The sequence below is a fragment of the Macrotis lagotis genome, chromosome 7 (genome assembly GCF_037893015.1).
Source record: "Macrotis lagotis isolate mMagLag1 chromosome 7, bilby.v1.9.chrom.fasta, whole genome shotgun sequence".
Lineage (NCBI taxonomy): Eukaryota > Metazoa > Chordata > Mammalia > Peramelemorphia > Peramelidae > Macrotis > Macrotis lagotis.
The window spans coordinates 58928814-58945271 of record NC_133664.1 but is presented as its reverse complement, the minus strand read 5'-3'; the positions used below and the strand labels follow the sequence as shown (position 1 = coordinate 58945271).

At 31.5% G+C, this 16458-nt stretch overlaps 1 protein-coding gene across 1 annotated transcript in view; it reads right to left on the bottom strand.

Moving 5' to 3' along the window:
- The window catches only part of PLXDC2 (plexin domain containing 2), a 498104-nt gene that overhangs the window by 91938 nt on the left and 389708 nt on the right, over positions 1-16458 (bottom strand). Inside the window, 3 exon segments of the mRNA XM_074192955.1 lie at positions 8010-8037; positions 8040-8090; positions 8324-8419. Of these exon segments, the coding sequence (XP_074049056.1) occupies positions 8010-8037; positions 8040-8090; positions 8324-8419 (175 nt within the window).

Below are 16458 nucleotides of genomic sequence, written 5' to 3'. Positions count from 1 at the left end.
CATCAAGTACTTCTGAAAACTTCTTAAATCATTGTTACTATGAGAATAATATTGAAACAAATGGATAAAATGAAACATTAAAATTAATTCTATTACAACTTTATATATATAAAATATATCTTCAAAGTTGCTTATTTTTAACTTATAAAAGATCAATTGATGAAATTATTTACTTTTTTATCATTTTCTAATCCATAATCTTCTACTTTGATGAGAAATTATTTAAATTTTTAAAAGGCAAAATACTTTTTATAATAATTTGATATACCCAAAATGAAGGCAGAGAATTTTTAATTGTTTTAGCCTGTACATGAGATAAGTATCATCACATGAACTTGAAATGCAAACTAACAAGGGATTCTTAGACTCTTAATTGACATATGTTTGTGACTGACAGTTTTAGAAGCCATTAAAGTTTTTGAAATCATTCTGAAAGGATGTGTCACATAATCATAACCCTTGACACTTACAGTTCATTAATCTCTCTCTATAAGTTCCTCTTACCATCATTCTAATTCAGACACTACAGTTATAATCATCCTGATTTCTATATATATATGCGAAAACTGGGACTCAGAGAGCTATCTGTGATCATAGATAATAAAAATCATAGAATCAAAAGTGATATTAAAAATTATTTACTTGACTACCTTCATTTCATGAGAGCTGAAAGGGGGAAAAATATTTGGCAAAATGTTATGTGTAATGAACTTTAGGCCACTTGGTTGTTTCAAAAATAGAAGGGAGGGGATATCATTAGGGAGGCTGAAGAAATGGTTTAGTTCTGACCTCTATAAAAATTGACAATGATTTTCTGAAGTCTACTCAGTTTCCTTATTTTTGCTGACTAAATGAACTAAAAATCCAACCTATGCCTATTGTTAGCAATGAGAAACATCAATTGTTTTCTTTCTCTCTCTTCGACTCTCATAACTGGGTACTGAAATACTAAAACATTCCAATCAGTCACATTTGAGTAAAATATATTTTTGTGGGCTTAAACTTGAAGGAATGGAATGAAAGTTATTTTGTCTAGTTTAAAAGAACACATTTTACAAGGTCTACAACTCAACTAAACTTTAAAATGTAGGTTTTCCAATACATTCTTTTATAGTATATAACTTCTTTGTAATATTGAAATAATAGCCTCTCTTCATGGTCTTATTTATCACCCTGACTTCCTTGCAAATATTTGATTTCTCACCATCTGACTGTTTCCTATAAATACACACATTTCTCCTATTCTAGAAAACAAAAACAAATTCCTTGATTTTATCATCTTATGATGATAAAAATGATTTTTTCATTTTCATTTTCATTCATATACTAGCTGTCATCCTCTATCTCTCCTTTTCCTAGGTAAATTCCTTGAGAAAGCTATCTACCTTTGGCCTAAAGTCACAAATGATGTCTTTATTATGAAATTTGATTGGAGAGTATGTAATAGACTTTTTTAGGGGTGATTATTGGTGTCAGCTATACTACCTCAGCAAATGTATCTTACAAAAACCTAATTAAAATCTATTAAACATCTACAAAAATATATATGGTTGATATAATTGATTTCCACTGATCTTACTGGAAGAAAAGCACATCTATGAGAATTCTTGAGAGCTAATATTAAAGAAAGCAACTTCTACTATTCCCTCAAGTTCCCTTAGATCCCTCAGAGGAGAGGCAGCCGTTGAGGTACCAATGTGAATGCAGTTAAGAAGAATAATTCCAAGATCCAAAACATATCTTAAAAAATATCTCATATATTCTACCACCCCCTCAAATTATTGTCTAATATATCTCATGTCCTTCTCAGTCAAATTTCTTGAAAAATCTAACCATGCTCACAGCTTAGATTATCATTTATTCTTCAACTCTTGAAAATCTGGTTGATTTCTTACTTCATTCAACAGAGTATATTCTCTCCAGTGTTACAATTATCTCTTAATTTTTTTTTAGATTTTTCAAGGCAATGGGGTTAAGTGATTTGCCCAAGGCCACACAGCTAGGTAATTATTAAGTGTCTGAGGTCAGATTTGAACCCAGGTACTCCTGACTCCAAGGCCGGTGCTTTATCCACTGCGCCACCTAGCCACCCTTTAATTTTCAAATATTTTATTTTTCAATTGCTTTATCAGACAAAATTGACCTTCCTTTACTAATTGGTTACTCTATCCTCTCTGGGTTATTATGAGACTAATTCACCCTACCACTTGACAGACAGCTCAATACATTTCAGTCACTTTTGGTGAGTCATTATTTACATCATGCCCCTTAAATAAGGGTCAAACTGCAAATTATCTCTTTCACCCCCATTTCTTCTCCATCTGTATTTTCTGTCTTGGTAACCACAGCACTTGCTGGGTGTTTAATGAACATATCTATGTTCATGACTGCAAGATATAAATAAGCAACTCCAGTTTCTCCTAGAAATTTCAATCCCAGATCACCAGTTGACTATCAGATATTCCAAATTGGAAACATCTTAATATTTATACATCCAAATATAAATTCATTATCTTTTCCCATAAACTCTCCTCTCAATTCTAGATGCTCTACTTCAGTCTATACAATGCTAGGAAAATAATTTTTCTTAAGTACAGGGCTAATCACATGCCTTTTATATACATTTAACTACAGGGACTCCTTATTGCCTCTAGAATATTCTTTTTAACTTCGAAATTCCCAATAAATTAGTATATAACGTCTCTTAGATTATTTCCACCTCCCTTATTCTGTTTTTAGCCAAATTATTCTTCTCACTTTTCTTCATATGTGACACTTCATCTCTTGTCTCTATGAGTTAATACTGGCTAGCTCATATACCTGGGATGATATACCCTCCCTCTTCAAGTCCATTTCATACAATCAGTTCATCTTTTCCTTAAAATACAGCTTAAACACCATTTTGTGCTTGCAGACTTTCTTGATATCCCAATTGCTTCTTCTCTCTTTCACCTACTTCTTTGTATTTAATTACTTGCATAATTTGCATTTTGCTTAATATTTATCTTTATATATTTATATATGTTCTTGTGTCCCTCATTAGAACATAAGTTCCTTAGAAATTTGGATTGTTCCACTCTGTACTTTCATATCTTGTGTCTAGAATATTATCTGACATAGTAGGTACTTAATAACTATTTGATTAGGAATTGAATCCTCCAGTTACCAAGATAATAGATATGCTGTTTCCTGTTAGAAAGAAGGGGGCTAACTTTTTTGTAAATCAAGACTACCCGAGGAAACTTAGAATAAATAATTACCATATTTAATAATGAAAGAATATGTAAAATAAAAGAGATGTTTATAATACTATCTTTTCTATCACTCAGTAGACAGTTATCTATTATGTTTTGCATATAACTTAAAAGAGAAGTGCTAATCAAATAGATATCAAATGAAATATATTAATGGAAAGGAACATGAAAATCTCTTAAGTAAATGATGAGTTAGGCCATGCAATAGGGGAGAAAACTATCAAATAAATAGAAATAGGTTAGGAAGTATGGTAAAACAAGCATGTTAAAGAAATTTTTTTGACTTTTGGATGCTGCTAACATAGCATGCAATGGTTATGGAATTTGATATATTTTGAATAGTTCATTATTATCAATCACTTAGTATTGCTTTGACCAAAATTATGAAAATATGTATAAACTACCCCCATCATTGTCCAGGATATAAATAAATGTAGCTAGATATACATACATACATACATATAAATATAAACATATATATATATATACACACACACATATATATACATAGTTATATTTACATATACATAGGGCAGTTAAATAGTAGAGAAGATAGAGCAGGCTTGGAATCAGGAAGATCTGAGTTCAAATCTAGCCTCATATACTTACTAGCTGCATAACCCTGGAGAGGCCATTTAACCCTGTTGCTTTGTTTCCTCATCTGTAAAGTGAGCTGGAGAAGGAAATGGCCAACCTCTCCATTAGCTTTGCCAAGAAATCCCTAAATAGGGCCATGAAGAGTCAGACACAATTGAAATGAATGAACAATAAAAACATATATATGCATTTACATGTGCATCCACATGCATGTACATATGTATGAATATATAGAATACAAAGGGCACTTTTCCATCTCTGAATTTATTTCCCACTAATTTCATCTACATGAGGGTTACTCAGAAAACAAGCAGTGAATGAAAAGTAATTTAGTCCCTCAATAATAACATCCTTTTTTTCATGGTTGTTGTCGTGTTTTGCTTCATTTTGTTTCCCTCAATTATTTGCATAACTACCTCATTTTCCATTTTACTTTGTTTATACACAGACAGAATATATTATCTGACTTGGCAGTATGAACACTTCTAAATACATAGAATTCAGAAAAAGAGAGAAAAGTAAAAGTTTTCTTTAATGATGGAAGTGAATAGTCACTGAAAAAGAATATTTGCATTATATATTTCCAAAAAATGAATTTTTTAAAATTATAATTACAAATTATGGCCAAGTAGTATTTGTCTATTTTTCTATATTTTTTAGTTTAGTTCACAGAGTCATGATTTCATCAGTCTAGAGAATTCTCAGTGTTAAATTTCCCTCTAGCCATGCAGATTAGCACAAATGCTCTTTGGCTTTAGATTCTCAGAGTATAACCTTAAATTTGACAAGTGAAGTGAATCGACTATCATCTTATAGCTAGGTTGTATGTCAGACACAAGACGTGTTGTTCTCAGGTATTTCTGGCTCTCAAATCAGTTCCTTCTCCATTCTTATCCATTGCCACTTATGTTCAGTCTTATTTGCATTTTTTTTACAAAATTGCTCTAATTTTACCATCTATGACTCATTTTCGTGTTCAAGATTCTTCTGAAAATGCAACGAAAATAGAACATCTCAAAAAAAGGAAATAGAACATCTCTTAAAAGGAATTTCAATTTATCATTTAAAAAGGGGGTATAATACCATAGCTTAAAGAATTGTCTTTAGTGTTCTAAGTCCTATTTTAGAATGAGTACCAGTCATTTTAATTCTAGACCACTAAAACTGAGCACTTATAATTTGGTATGGGTAAAGGTCTTTAAAAGAGGGGAAAAGTTACATTTTTTCCCCCTTGAGAACTGATCAAAATGTTTTTCCTACCCCCTCCAGAGAATCCAGCTTCATATTATGGTAATCAACACTAATTGATTGCTATCCATGAAAGAATAAAGGAAAAGAAGAAAGTTTAGAAAAAAATAGAGAAGATTGACAGGGAAGGCCCTCAATTTGAGCCACTTAAGATAATATTTCAATCATTATTTTGCTAAGAAATATGTTAAATTCATGGAAATGCTATTTGGTAGTAAAACTAAATTCTTTAATCCCTAAGTCTAAGGAGAAATTAATAAAATGCAGCAGGGAAATTAAGGAGAACAAAAGTGCAATGAACCATGGATAAATGAATTAATTAATAGAATTATATGTATGTATATATATATATGTATATATATATACATACATGCACACACATACATACACAATTATCCTTTGAAGGTTTTTATTCTTCCTAATTAAACTTTTAAGTTTGGATTTGGGTCTTTATAAGAATTCAAACCAAAAGTACTAAAAATCAATATTAAAACTAGTAGTGAAATTGAATTCCTACCATCATTACTTTCTATTTAGTTAGAAAATTTTTGATTGTAAATATACATACATATAAGCAAATATACATTTTCATTACCTGAGAGAAAATATTTACAAAAAATTAGCTAGATTTAGCATCACCCAGAAAGTCCATGAAATTAGTTTACCACAAAAATAGTATATCTAACCATTAATTTTATAAGAAGTTCAGAATGCTGATTTTAGCTTCATTCTTTAAGACACTGGTCATATCATGCTACATTATTCCCTAACTCATCTTCACATAGAAGTACTGATAGGTTTCCACAAGTTTTGCTGTCAAAATCAGCTTCCAAGGACAATTTAACTGAGTATGGAGACTTATCATGCTAAGATTAGCCATTAAATATGGTTTTGAAGGTTTTTAGCAACCCACCAAACATTGTGTTCAACATTAATTTTAAAACAATGCAATATTTGGCTCTTTTGGGTAATCAAATACATGAATGAAGTCAGTCTGTAATGAACTAGAATACAAAAAAAAATTAACTGTTAAACTGAAGTTTAAGTCAAGAAAATAAAAATATAAATGATCCCAAGTTCTAAATTTCAAATCAGTCCCATAAACCATTTGTCAAAAATGGCTAAATTACGTGAAATCAAATTACACTTTTAAAAAGGCTAATGAGCTGCTCTTTCTTTCATTATTTGAGAATTGTTTCCAAAGAGAAAATTACTGATCCTAATCTATAGGGCAGAAAATACAGCAGTAGTTAGAATTGTGGTTAATATAGTTTTACCCAGAATGCTACACTAATTCCACAGGGTCAGGAAATGAAGAATGCTTCGTAAAGCTTGGAAAGCACAGCTGTCATGCTCTTTTTTACACTTGGCTAGCTTATGAACTGTTCCTGGACCTGCCGTCTCTCCCCATTTCTCCCCTGCTGTAAATGCAGCAGCCAAAGCATTCTGAACTCACAATGGTCATAATGAAAAATCCAAAGTTGCCTTAATTAACTGCTTAATGTGTCTGCCCTATTCCTCTTTGGAGGATAAGGAGATTTTACAATTCTCTTCCTTTTCATCCGTTGCTGCCAGTGAAATTCTCTCTGTCACCAGTGAGTTGTATAATTTAAGTCTTAACCCCATAGGTCAGTTGGTTAAAACATTGTGCCAATGAGGTCAGCACCAAACGTTTGATTCCTAAACGGGCCAGCCACTTTCAATCTGCTGCAATCTCATAGATAGCACCTCCAACCCTGAGCAATCATTTCTTTGTTATGAAATCACAAAACAAAGAAGTTGAAAAAGTATGTTAGGCTAAATATAAATCCATCATGTTTAATAAAAACAACCATGAGCACTCTCAAGCCAATCCTTTACCAAAAAAGTAGTACATTAATAATAATAGATCTTAATAATAACTAGTTTTTGATTATTAATTTGTGATGTACAGATCATTTCACAGATATTATCTTATCCCTACAACAAACCCTGGGATATTTTCAATGTACATAGAGGAATCTGAAGCAGCAGATATTAAGTGACTGATCTAGGACCATACACAGATAGTGTCTCAGGTTAGATCTGAGTCTAAATATTCCTTGCATTATGACAATCTGACAAAGAATATTTTCATCACTCTTATTGTTGGGGAATTTAAAATATATATATATATATATATGAATTTTGATTTTTAAACAAATTTTAAAATTTCTTCTTTGTGTTTTACAAAAGTCTGAACTCAGAGGGCTAGGCAATATGTGAAAGTCACACTGATATATGTAAAAAGAGATGGACTTCTCTAATTTCCATTAAAAAAATTAACCCTCCAAAATGAAACCCTAGACACCAAGTTTTTTTGATGTCATCAACAAATTCATTCTACTGTAAAAAATAGTGATGTTAATAAAGTTTTCCTCAGAATACTAAAATAGTTCCACAAGGTCAGGAAATAAAGAATGCTTTGAAAAGCTTGGAGAGGACAGTTGTCATGTTCCTGGACAGTTTCCAGGATCATTTGGGAAGACAGATAAACTTAAAGAATATGAAATATTGCCTATTGTGAATATTTTGGGTTTAAATTTCACAAAGGGGAATCAACTCTTTCATGGCTTAATAAAAGCAATTATTTCAGATGAGTCTTAGGGAGATGAATAGACAACTCCCTAAGACTATAGATGAAATCAGCATCATTTTGGGAAATTTCATCAACAGCATTCCCTACACTAATAAAATCCTTTCCCTAGATGACTTAGAAGTTGGAGAGTAGTTCATTAAATGGTTCACATTCCTTTCCTTACTAACTTTGGTCTTTAAATATAGCATTATGCCATATGCACAAAGTCATAAACATTCGAATTCACATGTTTTAACATATATTTAAATCCACACAGGAAGGCTGGAAAAAATCAATTTTGTTTATTTTATTACCTTTGGAGTTTGCTACACCAGCTGCAGTGAACCCAATTTGAGAAGAGACACAAGATCCACAGCTATTAAACTGGAGGCAAGCTACAAAAAATACATAGGAAAAAAAGCTCATCAAGAACACATTTGTATATTTTACAAACAATCATGTCATAACAAAAATAAAAAAAAAAATCTTTAAATTGAATAGGCTAAAATAATTATAGATACCTATTGCAGGGTTAGAAGGTGTTAATTTGATTTTTCAAATACCACTGGAGAAGGGTCAGAAGATTATATTTAATAATTTCCCCCATTAAATTAGCCCAGTAACTTACTAGGTAGTGGGGTCATCTCCACAGCAGAAACATTGGTAATCTTTCCCATCTGGAGCTCTACTCGGTGGTATTCATAAATTGTTCTCCTTCGAACATCTACCAGAGGAGGGGGAAAATAATGGCAATAAGAAAAAAAATTCCATTTTCTCTAAACAAATAAAACTCATGAAATTCAGTGAATATTGATATTAATTTCTATCAGTTATATATAAAAGTCAAAGTCCTTTCACAAAATAGATATGTCTGGTCTCTTTATAGTTATTTCAGGAACCTTTTCCCATTAAATAAATTTATGAAAAATTCTGAGTAGAGTCTCAAGCAGCTCATTAATTCATTTTAGACAGAATTCCAATAATTTATTTTCCTGTTATAATCATATTTCATATTTCTGTTGTCTTTAATTTAGGCTTCCTGAAGATTTTGACAAATGATGTTAAGCTATGATGGCAAGGTGGTCTTTTAAAAATTTTTAAAATATTTTTTCTAATTTCATGTAAAGACAAATTTTCAGATTCATGTAAAAAATGTTGTTTCATATTCACTTCTTCCTTCCCTCCATCATCCCTAGAAGGTAATATCTATATCTATATCTATGTAAGTAAATATATATATATATATGAAATGATGCAAACCATTTCTATATAAATCATGTGAAAGAAGAAACAAACCAAATAAAATAACACAAATAAAAATAAAGAAAATGAAAATAATATGCTTTATTGTACATTCAGCCTCCAATTAGTATATTCTCTAGATGTGATTAGCAATTTTCCTCATGAGACTTTTGGAATTGTTTTAGATGCTTATATTGGTAAGAAGAGCTAAGTTATGCATGATTGTTCATAAAATAGTGTTGCTATTACTCACTACAATATTCTCCTGCTTCTGCTCACTTTACTCTGCATCAGTTCATGTAAGATTTCCCAGATTTTTCTCAAATATGTCCTTTCATATTTCTAATGGCACAACAGTATTCAATTATATTTATATATCATAAATTAGTCCACTATTCCTAAGATGATGGACATTTCCTCAATTTCCAATTTTTGGCAACAGAAAAATAATCCTCTCTAAATATTTTTTGTACAAGTAGGTCCTTTATCTAAAGTATTACTTATTTAGGAAGATGTTGATAAAAACATTCATAAAGAACAGTAAAGTCAACAAAGCACTTTACATCTGTTATCTCATTTGAAATTCAACATAACCCCATAAGGTAGGTGCTCCCCTTTTACAGATAAGGAAATAGAGTCAAATAGATATCAAGTGATTTTCTCATGGTCATACAAGTAAGCCCAAGGAAGGATTTGAATCTATGTTTTCCTGGGATAAAAGCTGGAACTCACCTAGTACCTTCAAATATGGAAAACTAAGAATTTTTCTCACTTTAAAGTTTAAACTTCAAAGAAACTCAGGATTAGATCGAAAATTACATAGCCTTTGCTTCAAAGGATTAGTAAAAATAATTTTCTTCAAAACAAAAAGGAATTTAATTTCAATAAGGAACAAATAATCATAATCATAATAATCAAACAATATAAAGGAGACCAAGTAATATAGTAGGAATAACACTATATGTGCAATCTAAAAACCTGAGTATGAATCTTTGATCTGGAAAATATTCTACAATAATTAATAGTGAGTAACTTTGGGCAAATTCTTTAGACTCACTGAGACTCAATTTCCTTTTATGTTAAATTAAATCCTCTCCAGCTCTAAAGAGAAGATTTTTTAGAATATTTATCTTAGGAGTTCTGTAGGGCAAAACTCAGATTATTGGTGATAACATGTAAACTACCTTAACAGACTACATATTCTTTTGGCTCTAGCTACCAGAAGATGTTTCAAATTCCATCTAGCCAATGACTGAGGCTATTTCAATATCTTCCTACTCCTTCCTACCAGGAATCTGTTCCTTCCCACTTGAATGAATTGGGTTTGAGACAAGAACATACATCCATAAAAATAGACTTCTTGAAGAGAAGGCATGTTTTTACTTTATTTTACTTAAAAATATTTTATACTCCATTTCTAGGTCTGTGTTTGGAACATTGTATGTCCTTAAAAATGCTTTTCCATTTATTCATTCATGGAATATATAGACCACCACATTAATGTAATTGCTTTGTACAAATGCAGTCACAAAAATTCTTATGTAAATTTAAATAATATTTGTGAAGATGATGATTTTTTTTTTGGCAAAGGCACAGATCTTTGTTATTCTTTTTTTTGGAGGGAAAAAATAAGACCTATGGTTTCATTGCTATAAGGAACTCTAGCTGTTAATCTCTACCAAATATATCACCAGCTATTCTGCAATCTATAGTCTTAAAAAGTTGTTCAAGGAGTAATTTTGAGGGCAGAACCATGAATGCCAGAACAGCATGAAGCCAGCATGTTCCCTGAGCTTTCCCCTACCAAAGATAAATGAAGCCAATACTCTGACATTCAAGATTCAGATTCCCCCAAGAAAAAGAAAAGATTCAAAAAAGTTTTCAATGATAGACATCATAGAGGATTTTCAGTGAATGTCTTTCTCTTAGGGGGAAAAGGGAAGTAAAGTCTGGGAGGCATGAGAGTAGGGGAAGCCAGCAGGAGGTTTTTAGCCACAGTGCAATCCAGGTCCCAACAGTTTGACAACATCAGAGGTCCCAGTAGTTAGATAGCAAGCCAGCAAGGAGGATCACAACCCCAAACAAAATCTCAATCCTGGGAAGACTGGGGCAAAAGATAGGACTGGGTTGAGTCAGAACCTGGACATAAAGGAGGAAAAAACCTCTGGAAAGGCAAGGCCTTGTCTGCATAGGTGACATCTTGGCCAACAACAAGCCAGGCATCAGAACCCAGCCCCAGCAAAAAAAAACAAACAAACCCAAAAACAAACAAAAAAACCCCTTGGATCTCTGTTCCCTATACCCCAGGAGCAGAGCTAAAACAACAAAGATGAGCAAAAAAGGTAAAAGAACACTCACTATAGAAAATTACTTTGCAGACAAAGATGATAACAATGCCATGTCTGAAAAAGAAAGCAGTGAAAAATCACTCACAGGGGTAGTATCAAATGTCTATAAATTGGACTCAAATACAAAAGCTCATTGAAGAGCTTAAAAAAGAATTTGAATCCAAAGATGAGAGGAAGAAGAAAAGTGAAAAAAAAAGAAGTCATGCAAGAAAATTATGAAGAATTGAACAGAAAATTCAGCACCTTTATAAAGGAAACAAAAATGTATCTGAAGAAGACAAAACCCTAAAAATTAGAATTGAACAAATAGAAACCAATAAATTTTTGAGAGTACATGATTCCATGAAATAAAATAAAAAGGCTGAAAAAATTTTAGGGAAAACAAATGACCTGGAAAATAGATTCAGGACAGACAATCTGTGAATCATTGGATTACTAGAACACCTAGATCAAAAAAGAACCTGGAAAGCATCATGCAGGAAATTATAAGGGAAAACTGTCTAAATATTCTAGAACAAGAAAACAATATAACCATTGAAAGAATCCACAGAACCCTTCCTGAAAGAGACCCCAGGATAAAAATTATAGCCAAATTCTAGAACTCTCAAACAAAGGACAAGTATTGCAAAGAGCAAAAAGAAAACAATTCAAATACAGACACCTAAGACCCAACACCTTGAACACTGAAGGATCAGAAGCCCTGGAATACCATATGTAAGATAGCAAAGAACCTGGGATTACAATACAATGTACTACCCTGCAAAATTCAGGATATGCTGTCAGGGAAAAAAGATAGATATTCAATGGAACAGAGGATTTCCAGAATTTCCTGACACAAAGATTAGAACTAAAAAGATAATTCAATCATCACATATACAACTCAAAGAGTTGCATTAAAAGATAAATGAAAAAGGGAAGAAAAAAAACAAGACAAAAACAAATGTTGGTCAAGACTATCAAACTCTAAAAGGGAAGATGAAACACTACTAATTCTTGAAAATTTTACTTCTCTAAGAATAATTAAAGGATTTAAAAAAAGTGAAGAGATTAGACTTAAAGGATATGGGTATAGTTGTATCTTGTCTATCCATTGAAGTGGTACAAAATGACATCACAATGTTTGAGACAAAAAGCCTTGATGGAAAGCAGGGATGTTAACTTTAAATTTAGGTGTCTCGTTATCCTTTGACCCACTTTAATTCTATTGTGCTTAACACTTTATTTAATGAGGGTATCATAAACTGTGTGATCCTGAGTCAGTGTCTCCCATACCTTACAATCATCTGGAAAAGTTCTCAGGAGAGACATTCAGAGCCTCCCAGTACTTCGAAATCTTTAAGATTTTTGTAGTTAATTTGATTAGGGTTTAAGGTAATACTTGCTTCACTTAACGAGAGATGAAGTATCCTGGGATGGGTAAAGTGTGAGAGAAAATAGACCTAGGTGGAGGGGCACAAATAGTTCAAGAAATGATTTGGCTTTGCATGATGCTTTGGCTCATGAGCAGGATTATGTCTTATTGGAAGGTACTTGAAAAGGAGGCAAGGTATACAATGATTATAATCATAATTTGATATAATTTGAGATGATGATGCTTATAAAGCAATCAATCTGTGATGATGCTTTTCTAACAATATGAGCTTATCAAGCAATCAAATAATCAAACTGTAATTGATGATACCTGATTAGTAGTACTAGAGAAATAAGACCAGATGAAAAGGCACAAAGATTTATAATTTTAGACAGAAAGAAGAGAGAGTGTGAATGTTAAGTAAATTCTATTCAATAGATTTAGCCCAGAGAGGTAGTAAGATATCTTCCCACTTGGGTTTAAAAATTTATCCTATTCTGTAGAGAAGAGGGTAAGGAAAAGGGAAAGATAAGGAAAGGTACTGATAAAAGGGAAGGCAAAGGTATAAATGAAAATCAACTCAAAGTTAAATTTTAAACATGGATGGAAAAACAGAATTAGTAATCTTAACTTTAAATGTAAATGGCATGAACTGTCCCATAAAATGGAAGATGACAGAATGGATTAAAAACCAGTATCCTACAATATATTGTTTATATAGATTTGAAGCAGAGACATATATAAAAGGTAATGGTAAAAAGTTGGAACAAAATATATTATGCCTTAGCTGAAATAAAAATAATCAGGGATAGTTATCTCAAGCTGAGATAAAGTAAAAGCAAAAATGAACGTCCTTAAAAGGGATAAGGAAGGAAATTACATCTTCGTAAAAGGTACCATTGGAATTGAAGCTATATTATTTCTAAACATGTATTCACCTAGTGTTAGAACATCCAAATTCCTAGAGAAAAACTGAGTGAAATGCAAGGAGAAATAGACAACAAAAGTTTAATAATGGGGAACCTCAATCTCCCTCTCTCAGAACTAGATAAATATAACCACAAAATAAACAAGAAGGAAGTTAAGAAGGTGAATGGAATCTTAGAAAACTTAGATATGATAGACCTCTGGAGAAAAAGTAATGGGAATAGAAAAGAGTATACCTTTTTCTTGGCAATACATGACACCTATCCCAAAAGTGACCAGGTACTAGGGCACAAAAACCTTTTAATCAAATGCAGAAAGGCAAAAATACTGAATACAAACTTCTCAGACTATGATGCAATAAAAATTATATGTAATAAAGAGTCATGGAAAGATAAACCAAAAACTAATTGGATATTAAATAACTTCATCTTAAATAATGGGTGGCACAAACAGCAAAGAACAGAAATAATCAAAAGAAAATTATACTAATGAGACATCATACTAAAATTTATGGGAGGCAGCCAAGGCAGTTTTGAGGGGGAAACTAAATGCCTATCTGAATAAAATAGAGAAAGAGGAGAACAATGAATTGGTTATGCAACTTAAAAAGCTAGAAAAAACAAATTAAAGATCTCCAATTAAATACCAAATTAGAAATTCTGAAAATCAAGGGAGAAATAAATAAAAATGAAAGCAAGAAAACCATTAATTGCATGAATAAAACTGAGTTGATTTTATGAAAAAACCAATAAAATAGCTAAACATTTGGCTAATCTGATTAACAAAAGAAAGAAGATAACCAAATTACTGATAACAAAAATGAAAAGATGAACTAACCACCAATGAGGAAGAAATTAAAGAGATAATTCGGAGCTACTTTGGTGAACTATATGCTAATAACTTGGATAATCTGAATGAAATGAATGAATATATTCAAAAGTACAAACTACCCAGATTAACAGAAGAAATAAATTACTTAAATAACCCTATTTTAGAAAAAGAAATTGAAGAAACCATCAATAAACTCCCTAAGAAAAATCTCCAGGTCCATATGGATTTACAAGTGAATTCTATCAAATATTTAAGGAACAATTAATTCCTATTCTCCATACCATATTTGAAAAAATAGGACAGGAAGGAGTTCTGCCAAACTCCTTCTATGATACCAACATGATGATAATATCTAAACCAGAAAAAAAAACAGAGAAAGAAAATTATAGACCAATCTCATTAATGAATATTGATGCAAAAAATCTTAAATAAAATTTGAACAATGAGACTACAGCAAGTTATTAATAGGATAACACACCATTATCAGATAGGATTTATACCAGGTAGGCAGGGATGTTTCATTATTAGGAAAATACTCAATGTAATTGAACATATCAATAGAAACACCAACAGAAGTCATATGTTTATCTCAATAGATGCTGAAAAAGCCTTTGATAAAATACAACACCCATTCCTATTAAAAACACTAGAAAGTTTAGGAATGAATGGAGTTTTCCTTAACAAATAATATCTATCTAAAACCATCAACTAATGTTATATGTAATAGGAATAAACTTGGAGCATTTCAATAAAATCAGGGGTGTAACAATGATGTCCATTATCACCATTACTATTCAATATAGTATTAGAAATGCTAGCTCTAGCAATAAGAGAAGAAAAAAAAACATTGAAGGAATAAAGACTGGCAATGAGGAAGCAAAGCTTTCACTCTTTGCAGATGATATGATGGTGTACTTATAGAGCCCGAGAAAGTCATATAAAAATTCCTTGAAATAATTAACAAATTCCATAAAGTAGCAGGATATAAAATTAACCCATAAATCAACTATAGACAACATTAAATACTTGGGAATATACCCCCAAGACAAACCCAGAAACTATATGAACATAATTATAAAGCACTTCTCACCCAAATAAAGTCAGATCTAAATAACTGGAAAATGTCAATTTCTTATGGTTAGATAGAGCTAATAAAATAAAAATGACAATTCTAGCCAAATGATATTACTTATTCAGTGCAATACCAATCAACCAACCAAATAGCTACTTTACCAAGGCAGAAAAAATAGTAACAAAATTCATCTGTAGCAACAAAAGGGCAAGAATAACAAGTGAACTAATGAAAAAACAATAAAGGAAAGTGGCCTAGCTCTACCAGATCTAAAACTATGCTATAAAGTGGCAGTCATAAAAATTGCTGATACTGGTTAAGAAATAGAGTAATGGATCAGTGGATTAGAATAGGTTCAAAAGAAACTGTAGTAAATGATTACAGCAATCTCCTATTTGACAAACCCAAAGACTTTAGCTTCTGGGATAAGAACTCACTATCTGACAAAAATGGTTGGGGAAACTGGAAAATAGTATGACAAAAACTAGACATAGACTCACATCTGACACCCTATATCAAAATAAGGTCAAAATGGGAGGAGTATTTAGACATAAAGGGTGACACTATAGATAAATTAATAGACCAAGAAATACTATCAGATCTATGGAAAGGCAATTAACTTATGATAAAACAAGAATTAGAGTAAATTATAAACTGAAAAATGTATCTTTTTGTCTATATTATATTAAAAAGTTTTGCACTAATAAAATGAATGGTGTGAAAATTAGAAAGAAAGCAGAAAGCAGGGAAACGATCTTCACAACTAGGAGTTTTGATAAAGGTCTCAGTACTAAACTATATAGAGAATTGCACCAAATTTATAAGGGCACAAGACATTCCCAATTGATAAATAGTCAAAGGGTATGAACAGACAATTTTCAAATTAAAAAAAGTAAAGCTATATAATAATCATATGAAAGAACTCTCCGAGTTATTGTCGATTGGAGAAATACAATTTAAAACATCATTGAGGGATCATCTCACACATATCA